This window comes from Artemia sp. Qi Xiang Cuo, chromosome 15 (genome assembly GCF_049724085.1).
Source record: "Artemia sp. Qi Xiang Cuo chromosome 15, ASM4972408v1, whole genome shotgun sequence".
NCBI classification, from domain to species: Eukaryota; Metazoa; Arthropoda; class Branchiopoda; order Anostraca; family Artemiidae; genus Artemia; species Artemia sp. Qi Xiang Cuo.
In genome coordinates, this window is record NC_142808.1 from 47,533,511 (window position 1) to 47,552,202 (window position 18,692).

Here is an 18,692-nt window from a genome sequence, read left to right on the forward strand (position 1 = left end):
GCGGTTGTGATGGGAAGATGCCATGAAGAAAGATTTAAGGGAAATGGGAACTTCCTGGGAGTGTGTAAAAAGGGAGGCTTTGAGTAAACTGCGATGGAGGAGGAGCGTGCGTAGCTGTGTTGACCTCAGGTGGCTTGGTGCTGCGATGAATAGTTAGCAGTAACTTACATAGCTTTAATCTACCATATATCGTACGCTTTATAACACGCAAGTGTAAGACAATAATCTCTCTGGTCTAATTCCAGTTTTATTTAAATTATAGACAAATCGCTTTTTTTTTCATTTCTTGAAGAATAGTAGCGGTGTCATATTTCCTACTAAATTTTGAAAACTATACAAGAATTAATTATGTCAAGGAACAAAAAATACAATAAAATCAAATACAAGGACTCTTGGTACATATAAATTCAATATAGAAACGGTGGCTTCTAATTTTCGCGTTAAATATATCAAATCTATCAATGAGGGGGGGGGTCTAAGAATTCGGGGTCCAACGTTTATATTGGGAAGGTTCTTTTATTCTCATGCTTGGTGAGTTTTTAGGCCTTTTGGGTTTTACCTAGTCAGCATTGGACTTCTGTCGTATTTCAATATATCGACTTTATTTATACTCGCTACACATAATCAAGTAAATGATGGTACCACGAATATCGCCAAAGAAATAAAAAGAAAACTTGATCACTGAGTTGGGAATCGAAAAAAAACTTTTAAATACAATTACAAATTTAATTAAAAAACTCTTAAAATTTTCTCTTTGTGCGTTTCTTTTCTGTAAAAAAAAGAAGAAATATTGGCCCCTGTTTGGATATTTCATATTCGAAGAAATAAAAATTCAAATTCAAATTAATTTATTTAACATAAAAAATACAAACAAATTTACAGCAGCCATCTACAAAAACCCAAAGGTTTGTTTACGATGGCTGCAAATCCATTATTATAAAGCTCTACATTCCCATAACAACTATCTCTTTGCGGGGAAAAATCAGCATTTGAATTAAATCAACATAAAGAACATCTCCTACTCTAAAAGGATTACAATCTATAAATCGCAAGTGAGAAATATCACCCATCATCCTTACAACATCCAGTAAAAAAAAAAAAAAAAACCAGCTAGGCTATAGAGCTGACTCCATGCGCTTTGGCTGGGTAAATTCGCGAAAATGCGACCTTTATCTGTCCAAACAATTTTCATACCAAACATTATTAAAATTTCTAATCATTCAAATTATAACCCATAAGGTAGCGCTTTAATATACTCTTGAGCTGGCTTACATTATCAGCTTGTATAATAGCATCTGGGAGGGAATTCCACACCCCCAGTCCCGCAAAACGAGGCAGAAACGCAGCACGTTGAGTATTCTGGAGCTCAGATGCAAGGTCATTCGCATTTATAGTCTCATAACAGTGATAAGATGAATTAGCTTTAAAAATTTCCCAAAATACCTCTGGTAAACACTTATTCAAACATTAATAATTAAAAATTGCTAACTGGTAATCCCATAACTAATAAATATTAAACAGTTTCAAACTTTTAAGATAATTCAACCTTCTATTTTCAAACTGAATATAGTTACCTAAAATACGAAATATTTTATTCTGTAAAATTTAGACCTTTCTAAAACTTTAAACAAAACTACTAGGCCATAGCGTGCAAACATACGATAAATAAGGTCTAGCAATAGAATGATATGGTAAAAGAAAAAAATTTGACGGTAGTTGATTTTTTAGTCTACTTATCACACCCAACCCTCTTGAAATCTTAACTGCCGCAAGATCACAATGTGATTTCCAACTTAAATTAAAATCAAGACTAAACCCCAAGTATTTAACACCATTTACATGCTTTAAAAATTTACCATTACAAACAATTTTATTATCTAAAACACATGAAACTCCATTTCTACAAAATGTAATGAAATTTTTTTTGGAAATATTCACTACCAAATAACTAGAATTTGTAAAACTTATCAATTCAGGCGAGACCCTTATTTGTCTTCTCAATTAACTGGTTCAGACAAACAGCTGTAATCTTAAACACCGTGTTATCAGCAAAGGACGTTATCACTACATCTAATATATAAAAACGAATGGTATCAACATAAATTCGACAATGAAGCGGAGCAAACAGGGAACCCTGAGACACGCCAGAATTGACGATAAAAGTTTTTGAAATATAAGTTTTAATAGACACTTGAATAATGCACTGGTAAGATAAGATTTAAACCATTTGAGAATAACCCCCTGGTTCCCTAAACAGCTTAGCCTACGCAATAAAATTTTATGAACTACCGTGTCAAAAGCTTTTCTAAAGTCTATAAATACTGAAAGCACCAGTACGCTTTTTTCGAGAGCACCATTGATGAAATCTGTTAGGTGCTGGACTGCATGTATTGCACAGTGGTTTTTCCTGAATCCAAACTGGGTATCACTAAGAAAACCGTAAGTAGTCAGATGGTTATAAAGTCGTCGATGCATCACTTTTTCATACAGCTTAGCAAATAGGGGCAATACTGAAATCGACCTCCAATTAGACGGATCAGTCTTTGAACCCCCTTTGTGAAGCGGAATAACTTTAGCCTCTTTCAGCCGAGTAGGAAATTCATCTTTCTTCAAAGGAAGGTTAATCAAATAAATAATACAAGGCAATATATATACCATAGCATGCTTGAACGTTTTCAGATTAATTCCATCATTCCCTGAAGAACTTGATTTTACCAATCCTATTAGGCTATCTGTTTTAGTTCTTCAATGTTCATTTCATCTGCAGACATTTCCAATCCAACTCCCCTTTCATCACTAAACATCTCATTAATTAAGTTATTTTCATCGTATGGATTCTCACTTATTGATTCACCAATCTTAGAAAAATATTCACCAAATAAATTAGCCACCTCATCGTTTCCATCAACAAATTTACCATCAAAGATCAGACTAGCAAGAATCTCGGTCTCTTTCTTCTTATTTACGACTTCATTTATAATATTTCAAGTCGTTTTCGTATTGCCTTTGTTTTCCTTAAATTTCTCTCCATAATATTCGCGGATGCATGACCGCCTTAGCCGATTTACTTTATTACGGATTTATTTAAATTCAGATAGATCTTGACTATGGTTACTATTTAAATAACTCAAATACAATGTATTTCTCCTTCTAATTAAGTCTAGTAGCTTCATAGGTACCCAAGGTTTCCGGGGATCCTTTTTTCTCACCTTTATGCTCTTTACTGGGCAAGTTCTCTCAAATATTGGATACAATATGTCCTAGAACTTATCGAATGCCGTGGAAACATTTTCAGATTCTTCATAAACTGGTTTCCATGACACGATACTTAGTTCCTCTCTAAACTTCTGTAGGTTCTCTTTTTTTAGTTGCCTTCTTTTAACCTTTGTCCTGTTCTGCTTTATCATATATCGATATGAAGTCACTGCTACTATAGGAAAGTGATCGGAAGCCTCATTTACTATAACGTCAGCATAACAGCTATGTAATACCCGGGATCGCACGAAAATATTGTCAATAAAAAAATGCCACTGTCTAGCTAGAATCACACCAGGAATGGTGAAATAATATAAAAAAAGTTTTTTTTGCTTTAAGAAAGGTTACGAGCTCAGGTTGTACATCAAGACAAAACGCAGGTATCCATTTTGGAGCGTCATGTCCGTGGGAAGAATATATGCTTCTCAAATCGATAAAATATGGATGAATTATACGGAAGCTATGGAGACTTGGAGAACCACATTTTTGAAATTTTAAACGCTCCAAAACTCCTACTAAATATATAACCTCCTTAATATATATTAGGTAATGCCCATTCTCATCCAGTGTTTCTGGAATAACATCCCGGATCAAAATTATTCGCCCTTTAGAGTTGAGCTGGTTTCTAATTTTCTAAATCACTTTACGAGGAAAACAGAGAGACGTATCTTATTTGGGTAAGATTTTAGCAGTGAAAATATGTGTCCCATCTATATATTTCGAACAACTTTCTTTAACGTTTTCTCGAAAGTTCAGAAACAATATCGCCTTGAATTTATCTCCGAAGAAATTGAAGAATTTGTTATTTGTTATTAGACTAAAATAATTCTGTACAAAAAGCTAATTCTTTGCAACTATTTTTATTTATTAGGGCGTTTTAATATTTATTATATTTCTGACTTAATTTTTTTTTAACCCAAATACTATTCAACTCTACATCGTTGCTGAGATTACACAATGTGTTGCATTTGATGATTTCTCATAAAATTTCTGAGAAGGAAACGTCAATTTATGTGGTTGAACTTACCATGAGTGCAGACAAAAGCATTATGTTTAGGTCTACTCCATCCTGGACAGCAAAGCAGTCGTTTTTCAACAGCTGTTTGACTTTTCACAACTGTTCGATACAATGTTTCGTACTGCACTCGAAATGCAGTACATACTCCATCTGAACAACGCTGCGTAAATGACTTATATATTGGTTTGCAGTAAGACTCGGTGATTCTTACAGGCTTAGTGATTACTTGTTCTTCAGCACAAACGTGACGGCTGAAAAAATTGGATAGAAAGAATTAATTTGCTCTTTCAAACTGGATTAAATTGCTATATTATAGGATACCTAGCCTATAATCGAAGATGAAAGAGGAAGAAAGAGAGAGAGAAAAAGAGAGAGAGAGAGAGAGAGAGAGAGAGAGAGAGAGAGAGAGAGAGAGAGAGAGAGAGAGAGAGAGAGAGAGAGACAGAGAGAGAGAGAGACAGAGAGACAGATAGATAGACAGAAAGAGAAAGAGACAGAGAGAGAGAGAGAGAGAGAGAGAGAGAGAGAGAGAGAGAGAGAGACAGACAGACAGACAGACAGACAGATACAGAGAATTAAAGAAAGAGAGGGGGGAAAGGGCCGGTGCAAGCACATTTGCAGTCGAGAAGCGTTGTTAATCAGTAGGAGAAGAAGAGGCAGAGAGAAAGAGATAGTTAGAGAGGGAGAGACAGAGAGAGAGAGAGAGAGGGAGAGAAAAAGAAATAGGGAGAGAGAAAAAGGAACTACACACAACAGTACAAAATCATAAAACTTAAAACGAAGGAAATGACAAAAATTCCCCAAATCATGCATACACACAGATTTTTGTTTTTTAAAGTGGCTGAGTTCTCAGGGGCTCAAATCGGGGGGGGGGGGTTGCAGGGAGGCCAGTATACCCCTTATATAATTATAAAATTACGTTCTGGTACTTTAATTAAACGAATAAAAAATCACCCAATACATTTTGAAAAACTTTTTTTATATCATCATTAAAAAGAAGGAATTAAGGCAGAAACAAGTCCTTGACTTTCTCCACATTTTCATAAATTTGTGCCACAGCAAGTTTTAAGAGAGAAAGCTAAGTCATAGAAACCGAAAAAGGTGTAAATTACAAAAATGTATTCATAATTGATTTAGCATTTATAAAAAACTAGGTTTTTATGAAGGTTCAGGTACGAGGGATGGCTTCAGGAACCATTTATTATCAAAACTAGAAAGACCAAACGCAACCTAATGGAAGTCACAACTGCGATAACCTACGTGGAAAGTCATTAAACGAACAAGAAATACGCAGATGAAAAAAACATTCTAATAAAAATTCAAGTGAGAATTGTTGTGGAAATACCACCATTTGATACCCTCGTGTCATACAATACAAAAAAAAAAAAAAAAAAAAAAAAAATTAAATGTGCGTCACTGAAAATTAAGCGGATGATTTATATTTAGGTACCACATTTAGTCAGATTACAAGAAGATATCATGTAAAAAAAACTCAGACAGGATCAATTTAGGCAAAAGAATCATGCCCAAATTTGGGTAGACAATTTGCGGCTCGAATTTAAATAAGAACGAACTATCCATATTTAGATGCAATTTGTCAGAAGTTATTTGTAACAAAATAATTATCTAGGTATGTTATCACTGCTATTTAAAAACATACCACAAATCTAATTGAAGACGATTGTAAATATGGAATCATAGCTAATAAGTTAGGGAACAGATAGTGACTTCTGGTTTTAGTTGGCGTTTTAATACGCTTGTCCCATCTCGTTCTACGCATACTTGTCTCTGCCTAGAAAGTCACCAACGCTACCTCAGATAAGTTCTTTCATGGTCATTCATGGTCGTTTGAGAACACAAAGCAAAAAAGTAAGAAGCTGATTAAAGAAATCGCGTAAACTCGCTCCATCATGAAAGTGGAAGCTAGGTGATCAGAAGGAGCTACTACTTCCTCGAAGCAGGCCTTCATATAGCATCATCGTCACTTCTTCCTAAAGTATCAGAGGGGGTTGTTGCTTCCAGCAGCAGCCTTTGATATAGTATCTTCGTCACTTCCTCGCGTATGGTCGGAGAGAGCTGCTATTTTCTGCAGCAGGCCTTCTTATAGCATCGTCGTTCTTTCGTTCTAAATGGCCAGAGGGAGCTTCTACTTCATACAGAAGCATTTGATAAAGCATCATCGTCACTTCCTCCCAAATGTTCAGGAGGAGCTGCTACTTTCCACAGCAGGCCTTGTTATAGCATCTTCGTCCCTTCCTACCAAAGAGCTAGAAGGAGTTACTACTTCCTGCTACAGCCTTTGATATACCATGATTGTGACTTCCTTCCAAATGTCATAGGGAGCTGCTACTTCCCAAAGGAGGTCTTTATATAGCATCATCATCACTTTCCCCCAAATGGTAAGAGTGAGTGGCTACTTTCTGTGGCAGTCTTTGATATAGCATCATCATTACTTCCTCCCCAGTAAGTCAGTCTAGAAGCTAGAGGCAAAACACACTTGCCTAGTCTGAACAAGCCTATTCTTAACCTTCCCGGAAAAAGGGTGGAATACGATCACCCATGAAGGATGAAAGTAATAAAATTGAATTGGAAAATTCTTTAAATGGTCACAGTGATAAGAAAAAAGGACCCTGATTAGGGTACTTTTTTAGCTTAACTATTTTTTCTATAGCTTTTGCTCAATCCAGTCGTCTTTTAGGCTGTGCTAACTCAAAACGTGGTGCATTTGACAACCTAAATTTAGAATAGCAGAAACTATCAACTTTTATTTTTGGTAAATACTGGTTTTGGACCTATTTCTCTCAGAAAATGTTTTACATTAAAAAGACTTTATCTGATGCTATTTTTTTAATATGAACTTAGATATTGGGACATGCTATGTAGACATATTTAATTTCTAGGTGCAGAGTTGTATTTTATAGTTTTTCCTTAAAGGGGGAGTAGAACTGGAAGACATTTCCTTTTAAGGGGGGAGGAAAAAACCTATATTATCAGGTTAAGTGTTTTGAGTTTTCAGAGTAGGGGAGGGGGAGATTCTTTGACTAACATGGGGGTGGATGAGATTTATTGCAAATATAACCAAATCATTGCTCATCACCAACTAGAGAGCTACTAAACAAAATTAATTTGGATTGTGATGCTAACCCTAGATGGCACAGCTAATTTTTTCGTTTTTATTTATTCTTTCTGCGTTTGTTTTGTTGGTTTTCTCTTCGGCACTTTCATTGAATATATTTTTTTTGTTTCACGCTCAAGAAGAGAGGCGCTTGTCCTCTCAAAATATTCGCTTTGTGTGTTTTCTCAGTATTTTCGTTTGGCCTTTAAAAACCAAAAATTTTTTATTGGTTTTTCTTTTTTTATGTTATGGGAGGCCAATGTGGTTTAAATTTTTGACACGTTTTTAACATTTTTTTTATCCCCTAAATAAAATACCGCAACCTCTCCCGAAAAAAAAAATTCTGGCTACGGCTTTGGTTATACGTAGGATTTCTAAAAAATAAATTGCTTCATTTTATTAGAATCTCCTATGAGAAGATACCTTACAGAGCTGCACAATATTACAAAGAATAATATCATCGGTCTGCGTTGATTTTGACTCGTAAATAAAAAATACATCAATTTGAGTACAGATCAGATTTCTGTCTCATTTGTCGGGTTAATTTGGATTTGTTTGATTAAAATGAATTAAAAAAAAAGTTTTTTCAACTGAAAGCAAGGAGCAACACTAAAATTTAATACGAACAGAAATTATTACGTAAGTAAGTGGTTTTGCCTTCAATACCTCCGCAATCCATCCTCAATACCTAGCTCTTTATATTAAAGTTTGAATTTTCGTCCCAATCCTTTGAGAATGGCTCCTGAAACACAAGGGCCGTTTAATTTGAGCAATAAGTATTTTTGAAAGTTCTAAAAAAAAACTTTAGCACAAAAGGTGAAATATTGAGGAGGCCGCAACCCCCTCAAATGCGTAATAATTTCTATTCGTTTTAAGTTTTGATGTTGCTCCTTACTTTCAGTTGAAATAAAACTTGTTTTTCTATTTAATTTCTGATCGTTTTTAAATAATGGCGAAAAATCTGGCTCTCCCTTCATCAGAAATTCCTTCCCCTCACGGAAAGTTCTTCCTACGCAAAAACCCCCCTTCCACAAAGAAAATTCTCCCAGATAATTCGATTCTCGCTAAATATTCCCCCTGAAAAATTTCTTGCGGACGATTCTGGCTGAAAAATTTTCTATACACACATTCATTTGGAAACTACCCCCCCCTCCGTGGAAAATAATTCCCAAGAATATCCCCCCTAGTAGACCCCTACTGAAAGATACTTTCGACAATTCCAACCCGGCAAAATTTTCCTCCCTGGAAAATTCCCTTATCATCTCCAAATGTAAAATTGAGTCGGCAAAGAGAAAGTAAGACAAATAAAAGGAATTTCGTTTCAGAACTTTGGCAAATTCCACCAGTGCAAAACCTCCCTTGGAAAGTTCACCCCCCCCCCGGAAAGTACCCTCCGCAAAAAAAATATCCCCGTGGAAAATCACACCCACCAAAAAATTTACGCCTCCCCCTCCCAAAAAATGTCAGTATACTTCCCAATAACAAATACCCTGTTATCACCTAAAGGCATAGTTACTGGGTTTTTCAATTATGCTGAACAAAATGTCTATCTCAAAATTTTGATCAGACGACTTTGAGGAAAAGAGAGAAGCTAGTTGCCCTCCAACCTAGAACTTTTTTCCTTTCCGTTCAAATGACCCCTTTCCCGATATTCTAGGACTATTGGTTCGATGCGATCGTACCTGAAAAAAAAACAAACAAAACAAATAAACACACATCTGTGATCTTTCTTCTGGAAAAAAATAAAAAATTCAACATTTTTCCAGATAGGAACTTGAAACTTCTACAATAGGGCCCTCAGATACACAAAATTTGATGGTGTGATTTCATTACTATTCCTTGACTTTTAGGGGTGTTTTTCCCCTTTTTCGAAAATCAGGCAAATTTTCTCGGGCTCGTAGCTTTTGATGAGTAAGGCTAGACTTAATGAATCTTATATATTTGGAATCAGCATAATAAGCCAATTTTTTGGATATATTATTGTTTATACTAAATCAAAATTCCGTTTTATTTATATCAGAATTTATATCAAAATTCCTTTTTTAAAGTTTCGGTAACAATTGAGCCGCATCACTCCTTACTTACAGTTTGTTACCAGGAACTGTTTGATAACAGCCGTAGTTTTAAGATGTTTGTTTCTTTCTTTCCTTTCTTTTTTTGTAGAGCGTTTGTGTTTTTTTTTGTATCTTTTTTTTCTAGCATCTATTAATTTCTTTTTTGTTTTTTTCTTTGCCTTTTATAATTTGTTTTTCTTTGATAAAGGCTTCCGGATATAAAGCCAAAATATCCAGACTTTTATCAATATATGAATAAAAACAAATTTTCAATTTTCACTTTCTCAATTACAAATTTTACCTATTATTTAATGTTTTTTTAATTTTAGTCATAAACTGAAACACATATTGGCCTAAGTAATCATCTGTTGTACTCCCCGTGCTAGACTAAATTAAATGCAAAAAAATCAAGTTTTTTTCAAATTAAAATAAGGAGTAGCATTGAAACTAAAAATGAACAGAAATTGTTCCGTATATGACTCCTAGAACCTTGAATTTAAGCAAATTCATCTAGGCTATTTTATTGTTGATTTTAATTCTCACCTATTTAAACGTAAGTTTAACTTTTTTTATCTGAAGACGGCTCTTAATCATAGAGCCGAAATATTCATTTATTTTTGTCAAATTTCTCTGCCTTAAAACAATTCCTCGTTACACCGCCTTTTATTGTTTGTATACTATTGTACTAGTCTGAACTATTTACAGATTTTGCACAGATGTTTCCATATTTTTGTCATGGCAACGCGCCCTTAAAGCGCCCCTTCGTATAGGGTGTTACGCTTAAACTTCCAAAGGTGGCGTCAATCCAGTTTAAGTGTTAGACTTGCAGGGCTTCTAGTTTGCGAAGACTTTCCAGTTAAGTTTGTATAATGTTCTAGCAGAATTCCATAAGTTGGCAAAAATGCGTTGTTTTGAGGTTTACAAATTTGGTGCTTTGTCTAGAGTCGTCCAAGTTTTTATTTTTGTTGGTGGGGGAGTGGCTGACAGTTGAGTATTGTGGACATTTCGATTGTGTTTGTATAATGTGAGCATCTCAGAAAGTTAAGTTCCTTTTTTCTCTCCTCTTTTGTTCTTATCTTTATTAAATTGTTTTTGTTAATATTATGTTTAGTCTCTTAAAGGCCATAGCATCTGCCAATTATTATTGGTGTATGCATTAAAAGAAAATTTATTAATTTAGAAAATTATAAAAAAAAACAGTAATATAAATGATAATCTGATTAGAACAGTTTACTAAGTCCAAATTCCTTAAAAATTTCCTAATTATACTAAAATTTTACTATTTCTACTTAATTTTACTAACTCCTTAAAATTCCTAAGAAAAGCTATGATTTATTCAACTTCCCATTACCCAAGAAATTGCAGGAACAAGCAAAAATTTGCATAAGTTAAAAAGCGTCAAAATTTTAGGGGAAGCCTGCTATTTGCTTAACGAAAAAAAAATCTGAAACTAAGTGAATTTTACAACTGATTGAGCCTGAAACTGCTTGAATTAAAGTTAAAAAAGATTTTGGTGTATCAGGATGATATCATTTGGCAAGGGTTTGTTTATATATTGCGTGAAATGCATGTTCGATAATCTATGATAACCGTAAGATTCGTCAAGTACTAACAGGAAATTATTATTCATGACGTAATAATATCTGTGACATAATGACCTTTATATTTGTGCAACCCCATTTAACATTCTCCTTCTTGTTGTTGTTGCTTCTCTGGGATATGATATTATATGTCGTGTATCGCTCAATATCTTGTTCTCCGCGTTGTTCTTGTTTTTCTTCTTCTTTTTGCTTCTTTGGGGTATGACGTCATATGTCAAATATTATGCAATACAACTAAAAAGTTCTTGGGTCATCAGACCCCTTTAGTACGTTGTATTGATTTTATAAATGAAAATATTCTGAAACTAAGTGAATTTTAAAACTGATTGAGCCCGAAACTGGTTGAACTGAAACTAAAACTGATTTTGGTAAATCAGGATGATATCATTTGGTGTGGGTTTGTTGGGTAAAACATATGTTCTAGTTTAACGGATCTGAAGACATTTTAGGCTACCTTTGGTCCAATTTAGTGGTACTTACGTATTCAGAAATAAGGATTTTGGACTACGTTCGCCACCCTCTTAAAGTATAATTGGGGATCCGATAGGACTAGTGTAACTAAATTAGCCTATTTGATCAATCTATACACCGCGCAGACAAAAGCTCCCCTGAATATAACCCAGATCGACTTATAAAACATTCGATAGATTGATTTACAAAACCTCGATCGCTGATATTTTTTGGAGTTAGAAAAAAAAACTAAATTATATGCCATAAAACTCCATCCGATTGATGCAAGAATAATTCAAAAGGCGTTACGACGTTATGTGAGGCTTTCGTCAAAGGGCTGTTCATAAAGTTGGTTGAATCCAAGCAGAGAAAAACGAATTTCGGACATTCACCGATGAATGTCAACACTTACCATATTTTGGTCTTTCACCGTAAGAGGCATACAACCAAATGGGGAACATGCAGAGGAAAGTATTTCGATCTTTCCAAAAGATGCAAAGTCAATTAGCCTTCCATCTTTCTATGGTTTTATGCTTTCGCCACGCTCTAAGTCAATCCCTCTAGCAAAAAAAGTTCATAACTATTAGCAGATACCCCTCCCTATTTTGTGACTATGAGCAGTTATTTGAAATATCTGTAATACAATTTTACTTAAAAGGCGCATAGTTGATAGATTAAAACGGTATTAAATGATTAAATTTAGTGTTTTGTTTTGATTGAAGTGTGTTAAGGAAAGAGTTGAGTGTTAAACTAGTAGTAGTAGTAGGGTAAATGACGTTGTGGCTGTGTTTTTTTTTTAACTCTTTTGTGGTTAATGTTAATTATAAAATTTTTTTTTGGATTTGTTTGGTTATCCTTCCTCCATATCATTCGGTTGTATTTGGAGGGGATGTGTTTATATTAACTTTTTTTATTAAAATTGATAGTAAATACAATTAAATAAACTGTTTAGAATTAATTTAAAGGGAATCCCATTTTTATTATAAAAAAAGTTGATGGATAAAGTTTTAGACGTGAAATTGCCTCTACTCACGTAAATTGTAACTGTTGTGCAACCAACGATGGCGGTGAGAAAATAGAGGGAGGGGGTTAAGAGAAATTAATGCATGTAACGGTGACGTGGAACTGGAATATATACCAGCGGGAGTATGTCACCGCGACATATTCCTCTGAACTAGAGTATGTCAATTGCCACGGTGCGAAACAAAGAAACCCGTGTTTTAGAAACGAAAAACACGACTTGTGACTCATTTCGGTTTTTCTGTATGGATAGTTAGTGAATATTAAATATGTTCATGGGGATTAAAAGATGGTTGTAATTTCGGTATCTCCTAGATTAAATCTTCGTTTAGATCCCGCGGTGATTTCGTGTCTGGAATGTAAGATCTCAGCCTAAACCTGTACAAACCGCAATTTTTCAAACGTTAAAATTGGACAGTCGCTACATGAGAGGCTCCCAAAATTGGCAATCTTTTTTATACCTATGTATATATTTTCTTTAATTTAAAGGTAGTGTTATACCCAGAAACAAATAATAGCCATAGCCAATATTTTTCAAAGAGGGACTACTCATTTTTAGCATTTGAAAAACTGTGTTTTGTCAAACAGTTTGTGGTAACGAACTATAAGCAAGGAGCGATGCGGCTCAATAGTAACCGAAACTCTAATGAATAGAGTTTTGATAACAAGAAGTACATAACAAAAATATGTAAAATTCATCAAATTTAATGATGCCAATAAAAAGCTACGAGCCTGAGAAATTTTGCCCAATCTTTGAAAAATGATGAAACAACCCCAAAAAATCAAGTGATCCTAATGAAAATCACCCCATCAGTTTCAGCATACCAGAGAACACTACTGTAGAGGTTTCAAGCTCCTATGTACAAAAATGCAGAATTTTGAACTATTTGCAAGAAGAAATATCACGGATGCATGTTTATTTGTTTTTTCTTTCCCAGGAGGTGATCATATAAAACCAGTGATCGCAGAAGATTTGGAGGGGGCTCATTTGGTTAGAATTTTAGTGCCCTTTTTAGAGACCAAAAATATCGAGGGTAGCTAGCCCCCCTTCCACGCTCGTTTTTTCCCAAAGTTCCCCGATCATAATTTCGAGACAGCCTTTTTGTTCATATAATCGAAAAATCTAATAACTATATCTTTGACAATGACTTAACCCCCCACAGTCCCCGTGGGAAGGGATGCAAGTTATGAACTTTGCCCATTGTTTACATATAATCTTTGGGAAGTATACAGACGTTTTCAGGGGGGGGGATCTGATAATGGGGTTCTTGGGAGGGGTACGTGGGACAACATTTCCACAGAGAAATTTTTAATGGGGGAAGGAAATTTTCCATGGAGGGGGAGGCGGAATTCCCAACATCATTTAAAAAACGATCAGAAATTAAATTAAAAAACTAGTTTTTTTTTCAACTGAAAGTAAGGAGCAACATTAAAAGTTAAAACGAACAGAAATTATTACGTGTATGAGCCCCCCTCCCCACCGTCAAAACCCCACTCTTTACGCTAAAGTTTTTTTTAGTGCTTTTAAAAGACCTATTTATTCTAATTAAACGGCCTTTGTGATCCAGGCGTCATTCTTAAAGAATTGGGAAAAAATTCGAACTTCAGCGTAAAGAGCGAGGTTTTGATGAGGGGACGACTCCTTCATATACGTAATATTTTATGTTCGTTTTAATTTTTAATGTTGCTCCTTACTTTCAGTTGAAAAAAATCGCTTTTTTTTATTTAATATAAGTTTGAGCTGACCTTTTTTATTTAAGACTTTTACTTTTCTTATAAGAAACAGACCGTTTACATCAGGAAAAAAAAATTATATATTTTACAAAAAAAAAGGCATAAAATTTCTCGACTCAAACTTATAGAAAACACAATTTTTCTATAATATTATAGAAATATATATTTCTATAATATTATAGAAGGGAGTTTTCAGGGGGAGTTTCATATAATATAATTATATGCTATATAATTAATATGGGCAGTCAGTTTATGCAAGACTCCCAAAAATTTCTATTCTTTTTTCATTCCTAAATATGCATTATTTTATTTAAAAACATTACCCTACCCATGGCCAGTTTAACTGGATGGACAAAATTACAAACTTATTCATTAGAGAGAAGACTAAACAGCCATTCCTTATTGATAAAGTCATGAGCAGTTAATGGCGATATTGGGAACACATGTTTAGATTGGGCAGCAATCTCCTGCCTCATGATGTTTGATGTTGAACCCCTCCAGAAGTTCGACGGAGTGGACGACAGAGGGCTACACTTGGACGATCCCGAGAAAAAGTCGCAGCGCTCTCAAGAACATCCCTTGATGATCTTTGGCCGACGACGCAGGAGAGGTCATCGTGAAGAGGCATCGTTGCCACCTTATGCACCGACCGGCGTGGGAAGTCCTAAGTCATGGCCAATAGGGCAGCAGTAATTCTAAATGTGGTTTTCACGAATGAACTTTTTCCTTGGAGTGGAAAAACCAAAGAGTCTTTGGTTGATTTTCGTTGTTATTGACGGCGAGTTCGTTTATAGAAGAAATGAAGGCGTGAAAAAGACTGAACCAATGGATTAAGTGCTTTAACTTTAAGAACATGTGCTGTAACTCTCAGCTTAAAAATATCACACAGCGCATTTTGAAATACACAGTAGAGTTGTCCCAGCACAAATTGTTCAGCAGTCATATCTTGCATTGATTAATTTTTTTGGTTGAAGTCCGTAATGGTTTCGTTTTACAGGGCTGAAACTCGTGTGGAATGAATATTGCAGGAGTTGAGTTTTACCGGGGTGGAATTTTGCCAGGATGGTTTAAAATTCACTTTCAGTTTAATACGGAGTCCACACTTTTCCTCCTCAGTATTTGAGCCACTTTAGAAGTGAAGTGTAAAAACCTCATAACCAGAAATTTAAGCTACAGAATAAACTCAACAACAAAATATTCCAAACCCTCCTTTCAAATATCTTCATAACGATAACAGCCTTCAGCCTCGTTGCACAGGTCCAGAACCCAAAAATGTATGTGACAAGGCTTCTCCTGGGCTAATCCAACAGGTTGTCTTCTCTCATCGAGTAGCCAGACCACCAACCCAGTGTTATTTAAGATGTGTTATGTTACCAAGAAAGAATTATACAGAAAAAAAATCTGAAAAATATACTCCAAATACTTTGACTCTTATTGAGAAGTGGTTGTTGCTAAAATTAAGACTTCTATAGACTTGAGATTTTAAGATATCCTCAGACAATTTGATGGTAGCTTAAATTAAGATAACTTAGAACTGAGATATTAAGAATTTTACATTCAAGATGAAACAAAAGTATTTTGATGCCTAAACCTCTAATTTTCAGCTACTTCTGTATGCTATAAAAAAGAGCAAAAAGCGCTTGGTGAAAGAGAAAATATTTGAACTATCTAAGGAGCATAAAAGGTTCAAAGAAAAAAGATAAGGTCACTCGATAGGACTTAGTTTGTCTGACGGTGAAACGCCACTCTAATTTTTCCTAAAAATGGTACATATTGCCTTTTGAATCACCGCAGACAGCATGTGTGGCGAATACCTCTAGTTAGGAAAATTTAATACTTTTAACTGAAGATCAAAATAAAAACTGTATTGATAGAAACGAAAACAAAAGAACACAAGTTGAAATATTTTCTGAGATGCATTTAATCTTATAGAATTGATTCGGTTGGAAGCATCTATTTGTATTTCACTATTTTAAGAATTGTTAACAAGGATGAAATGTTGACATTATACTATATAATTAAGAACTGGGTAGTAAAGGGTTGGGCACTATCTTTCAGATACAAGAATAGATATATGATATACGAATCTGACTATGGTTTTGTTTCCCTCTGGGTGTGGTCAAGGAATTATTTTTATCTCCTCCTTACCTTAAAGTAAAAAAACGTGATATAATACACACATCCTTGGAAATAAAGCAATTAGATGCTAAACAGTAGCGTCAATTTGCAAAATTTTATGGAGAGCAAAATATATTTTTCAAAATTTACGTGGGGGGGGGCAATTTTCGTTCATTTTTTTCAACATAAATCCCAAAAAAAGACATATTTCAATGAAACTGCCCCCGAAAGGTATTTTTCAAATCAGGAGAGGGGTAGAGAATCCAGGGAGGACACATGCTCCAGGGAGGGAGGACCAGGAGAATCCAGGGAGGACCCCAATTAAAACCACTCATGCTAAATCATTAAAGTTTGTTTTAGATTTTAACATCAAAGCTTGACAATCAATTTTGTGTACTTGGTTAGACACACGAATAGAACTGTCTATTTAACTATATATAGAGGTAATTACTGGTTATGTAATTAGGTAATTAGGTTAGTAATTAGGTAATTACTAGTATGAACTATATAGAGGTAATTACTTGGTTAGGAAAAAAAAAGAAAAAAAAAGAAAAGAACTGTCTCCCTAATCAAATAATTGAGATGAACGAGCACTTGAACAAGGTCTTGACCTTACTTATCTATTGAAATACCTAGGACAAAACAGTATAACCAAATCGAAATTTCCAAATCCATGCAAAGTCGTCATTAATAAATTTAAGCCGTTGTCAATTTACAAGCAAAAGCCCCTATCATCTAATGATACATTTCTAAGCGTTTCCAAGGGATTTAATTTCCTTAGCCGACAAGGTGGAGCGTCTTTTATGGTATCCCTATGTTAGGTAAAACTTGTGAAATACATGACTACTAGTAAAATTATTCAAAAGATATCTACAAAATAAGACTATTTCTTTCCATTTTAGAATCCCATAAGTCAGTGAAACCTAAATACAAAACTGGAACAAATACAGACTTTACGGGCCGTGGGTTATAAAAAAAGTGCTTTATTGGCTTCTGGAACCAATTAAATAAAAAAAACAAGTTTTTTAACTGAAAGTAAGGAGCGACATTAAAACTTAAAACGAACAGAAATCATTCCGTATATGAAAGGGGCTGTCCCCTCCTCAACGCCTGGCTGTTTACGCTAAAGTTTTTTATTGTTTAAAAAAAATTGTGAGACAGAGTCAAACTTTAGCGTAAAGAGCGATGCGTTGAGGAGGGGACAGCCTCTATCAAATACGAAATAATTTCTGTTCGTTTTAGGTTTCAATGTCGCTCCTTACTTTCAGTTAAAAAACATTTTTTTTATTTGATTTCTGAACGTTTTGAATTAATGGAGGTATTGATTTTGGCTCACAGTACATGAATAATTACAGTTACAATGAAATTTGAATATTAATTTTACTTTTTTTGGTTAAATGGCTTTCTCGAAAGTTAATTAATTTTGTTTACAAACGTTTTTAATAGTAATAAATATACGTAACTTACGAATGAACTTACGTAACGAACTCCTATATTCATATATTTTTATTACGTATATTAGGGGGTTCGCCCCCTAGTCAATGCCCCGCTCTTTACACTAAAGTTCAAATTTTGTTCCAATTCTTTAAGAATTGGAACACCATTTCTTAAATCATTAATCACAAAGGCAAATTAGAATAAATAGCTCTTATGAAAGTATACTAAAAAAAACTTTAGCGTAAAGAGCAAGGTATTGACTAGGGGGCAAACCCAATCATATACGTAATAATATCTGTTCGCTTTAAGTTTTGAAGTGCTCCTTACTTTCATTTGAAAAACTTGTTTTTTTTTATTTAATTTCTGATCGTTTTTTTTTTTAAATAATGCAGGGAAATCCGGTGCCCCCTTCATAGCAATCCCCCTGAAAACTTTCTCCATGGAAAGATCTTCCCAAGCAAATCCCGACCAACCCCCCCCCCCTACCAGAAAAAATCCCCCCTGGAAATGTCTGAATGCTTCCCAATAACCAACACTATATGTAAACATTGGGCAAAGTTCATATCTTGCAGCCCTTCCCCTGGGAACTGTGGGGAATTAATCATTCTCAAAGACATATGTATTATATTTTTCGACCATTCTCAACAAAATAGCTATCTAAAAATTTTGATCGGGTGACTTTGGAAGAAAAATGAGCGTGGGAGGGGGCCTAGTTGCCCTCCATTTTTTTCAATTAAAAAGGGCAATAGAATTTTTAATTTCCGTTCGAATGAGCCCTCCCACGATATTCTAGGACCACTGAGTCGATATAATCACCCCTGGGAAAAAAAAACAAATAAACACGCATCCGTGATCTTTCTTCTTGCAAAAATACAAAATTCCACATTTCT

General features: G+C 34.7%; 1 protein-coding gene across 1 annotated transcript in view; it reads right to left on the minus strand.

Moving 5' to 3' along the window:
• The window catches only part of LOC148943752 (epidermal growth factor-like protein 8), a 128,937-nt gene that overhangs the window by 90,178 nt on the left and 20,067 nt on the right, over positions 1 to 18,692 (minus strand). The window contains exon 4 of the mRNA XM_089101478.1: positions 4,283 to 4,524. Coding sequence (XP_088957604.1) covers positions 4,283 to 4,524 — 242 coding nt within the window. The remainder of the gene's footprint in view (positions 1 to 4,282; positions 4,525 to 18,692) is intronic.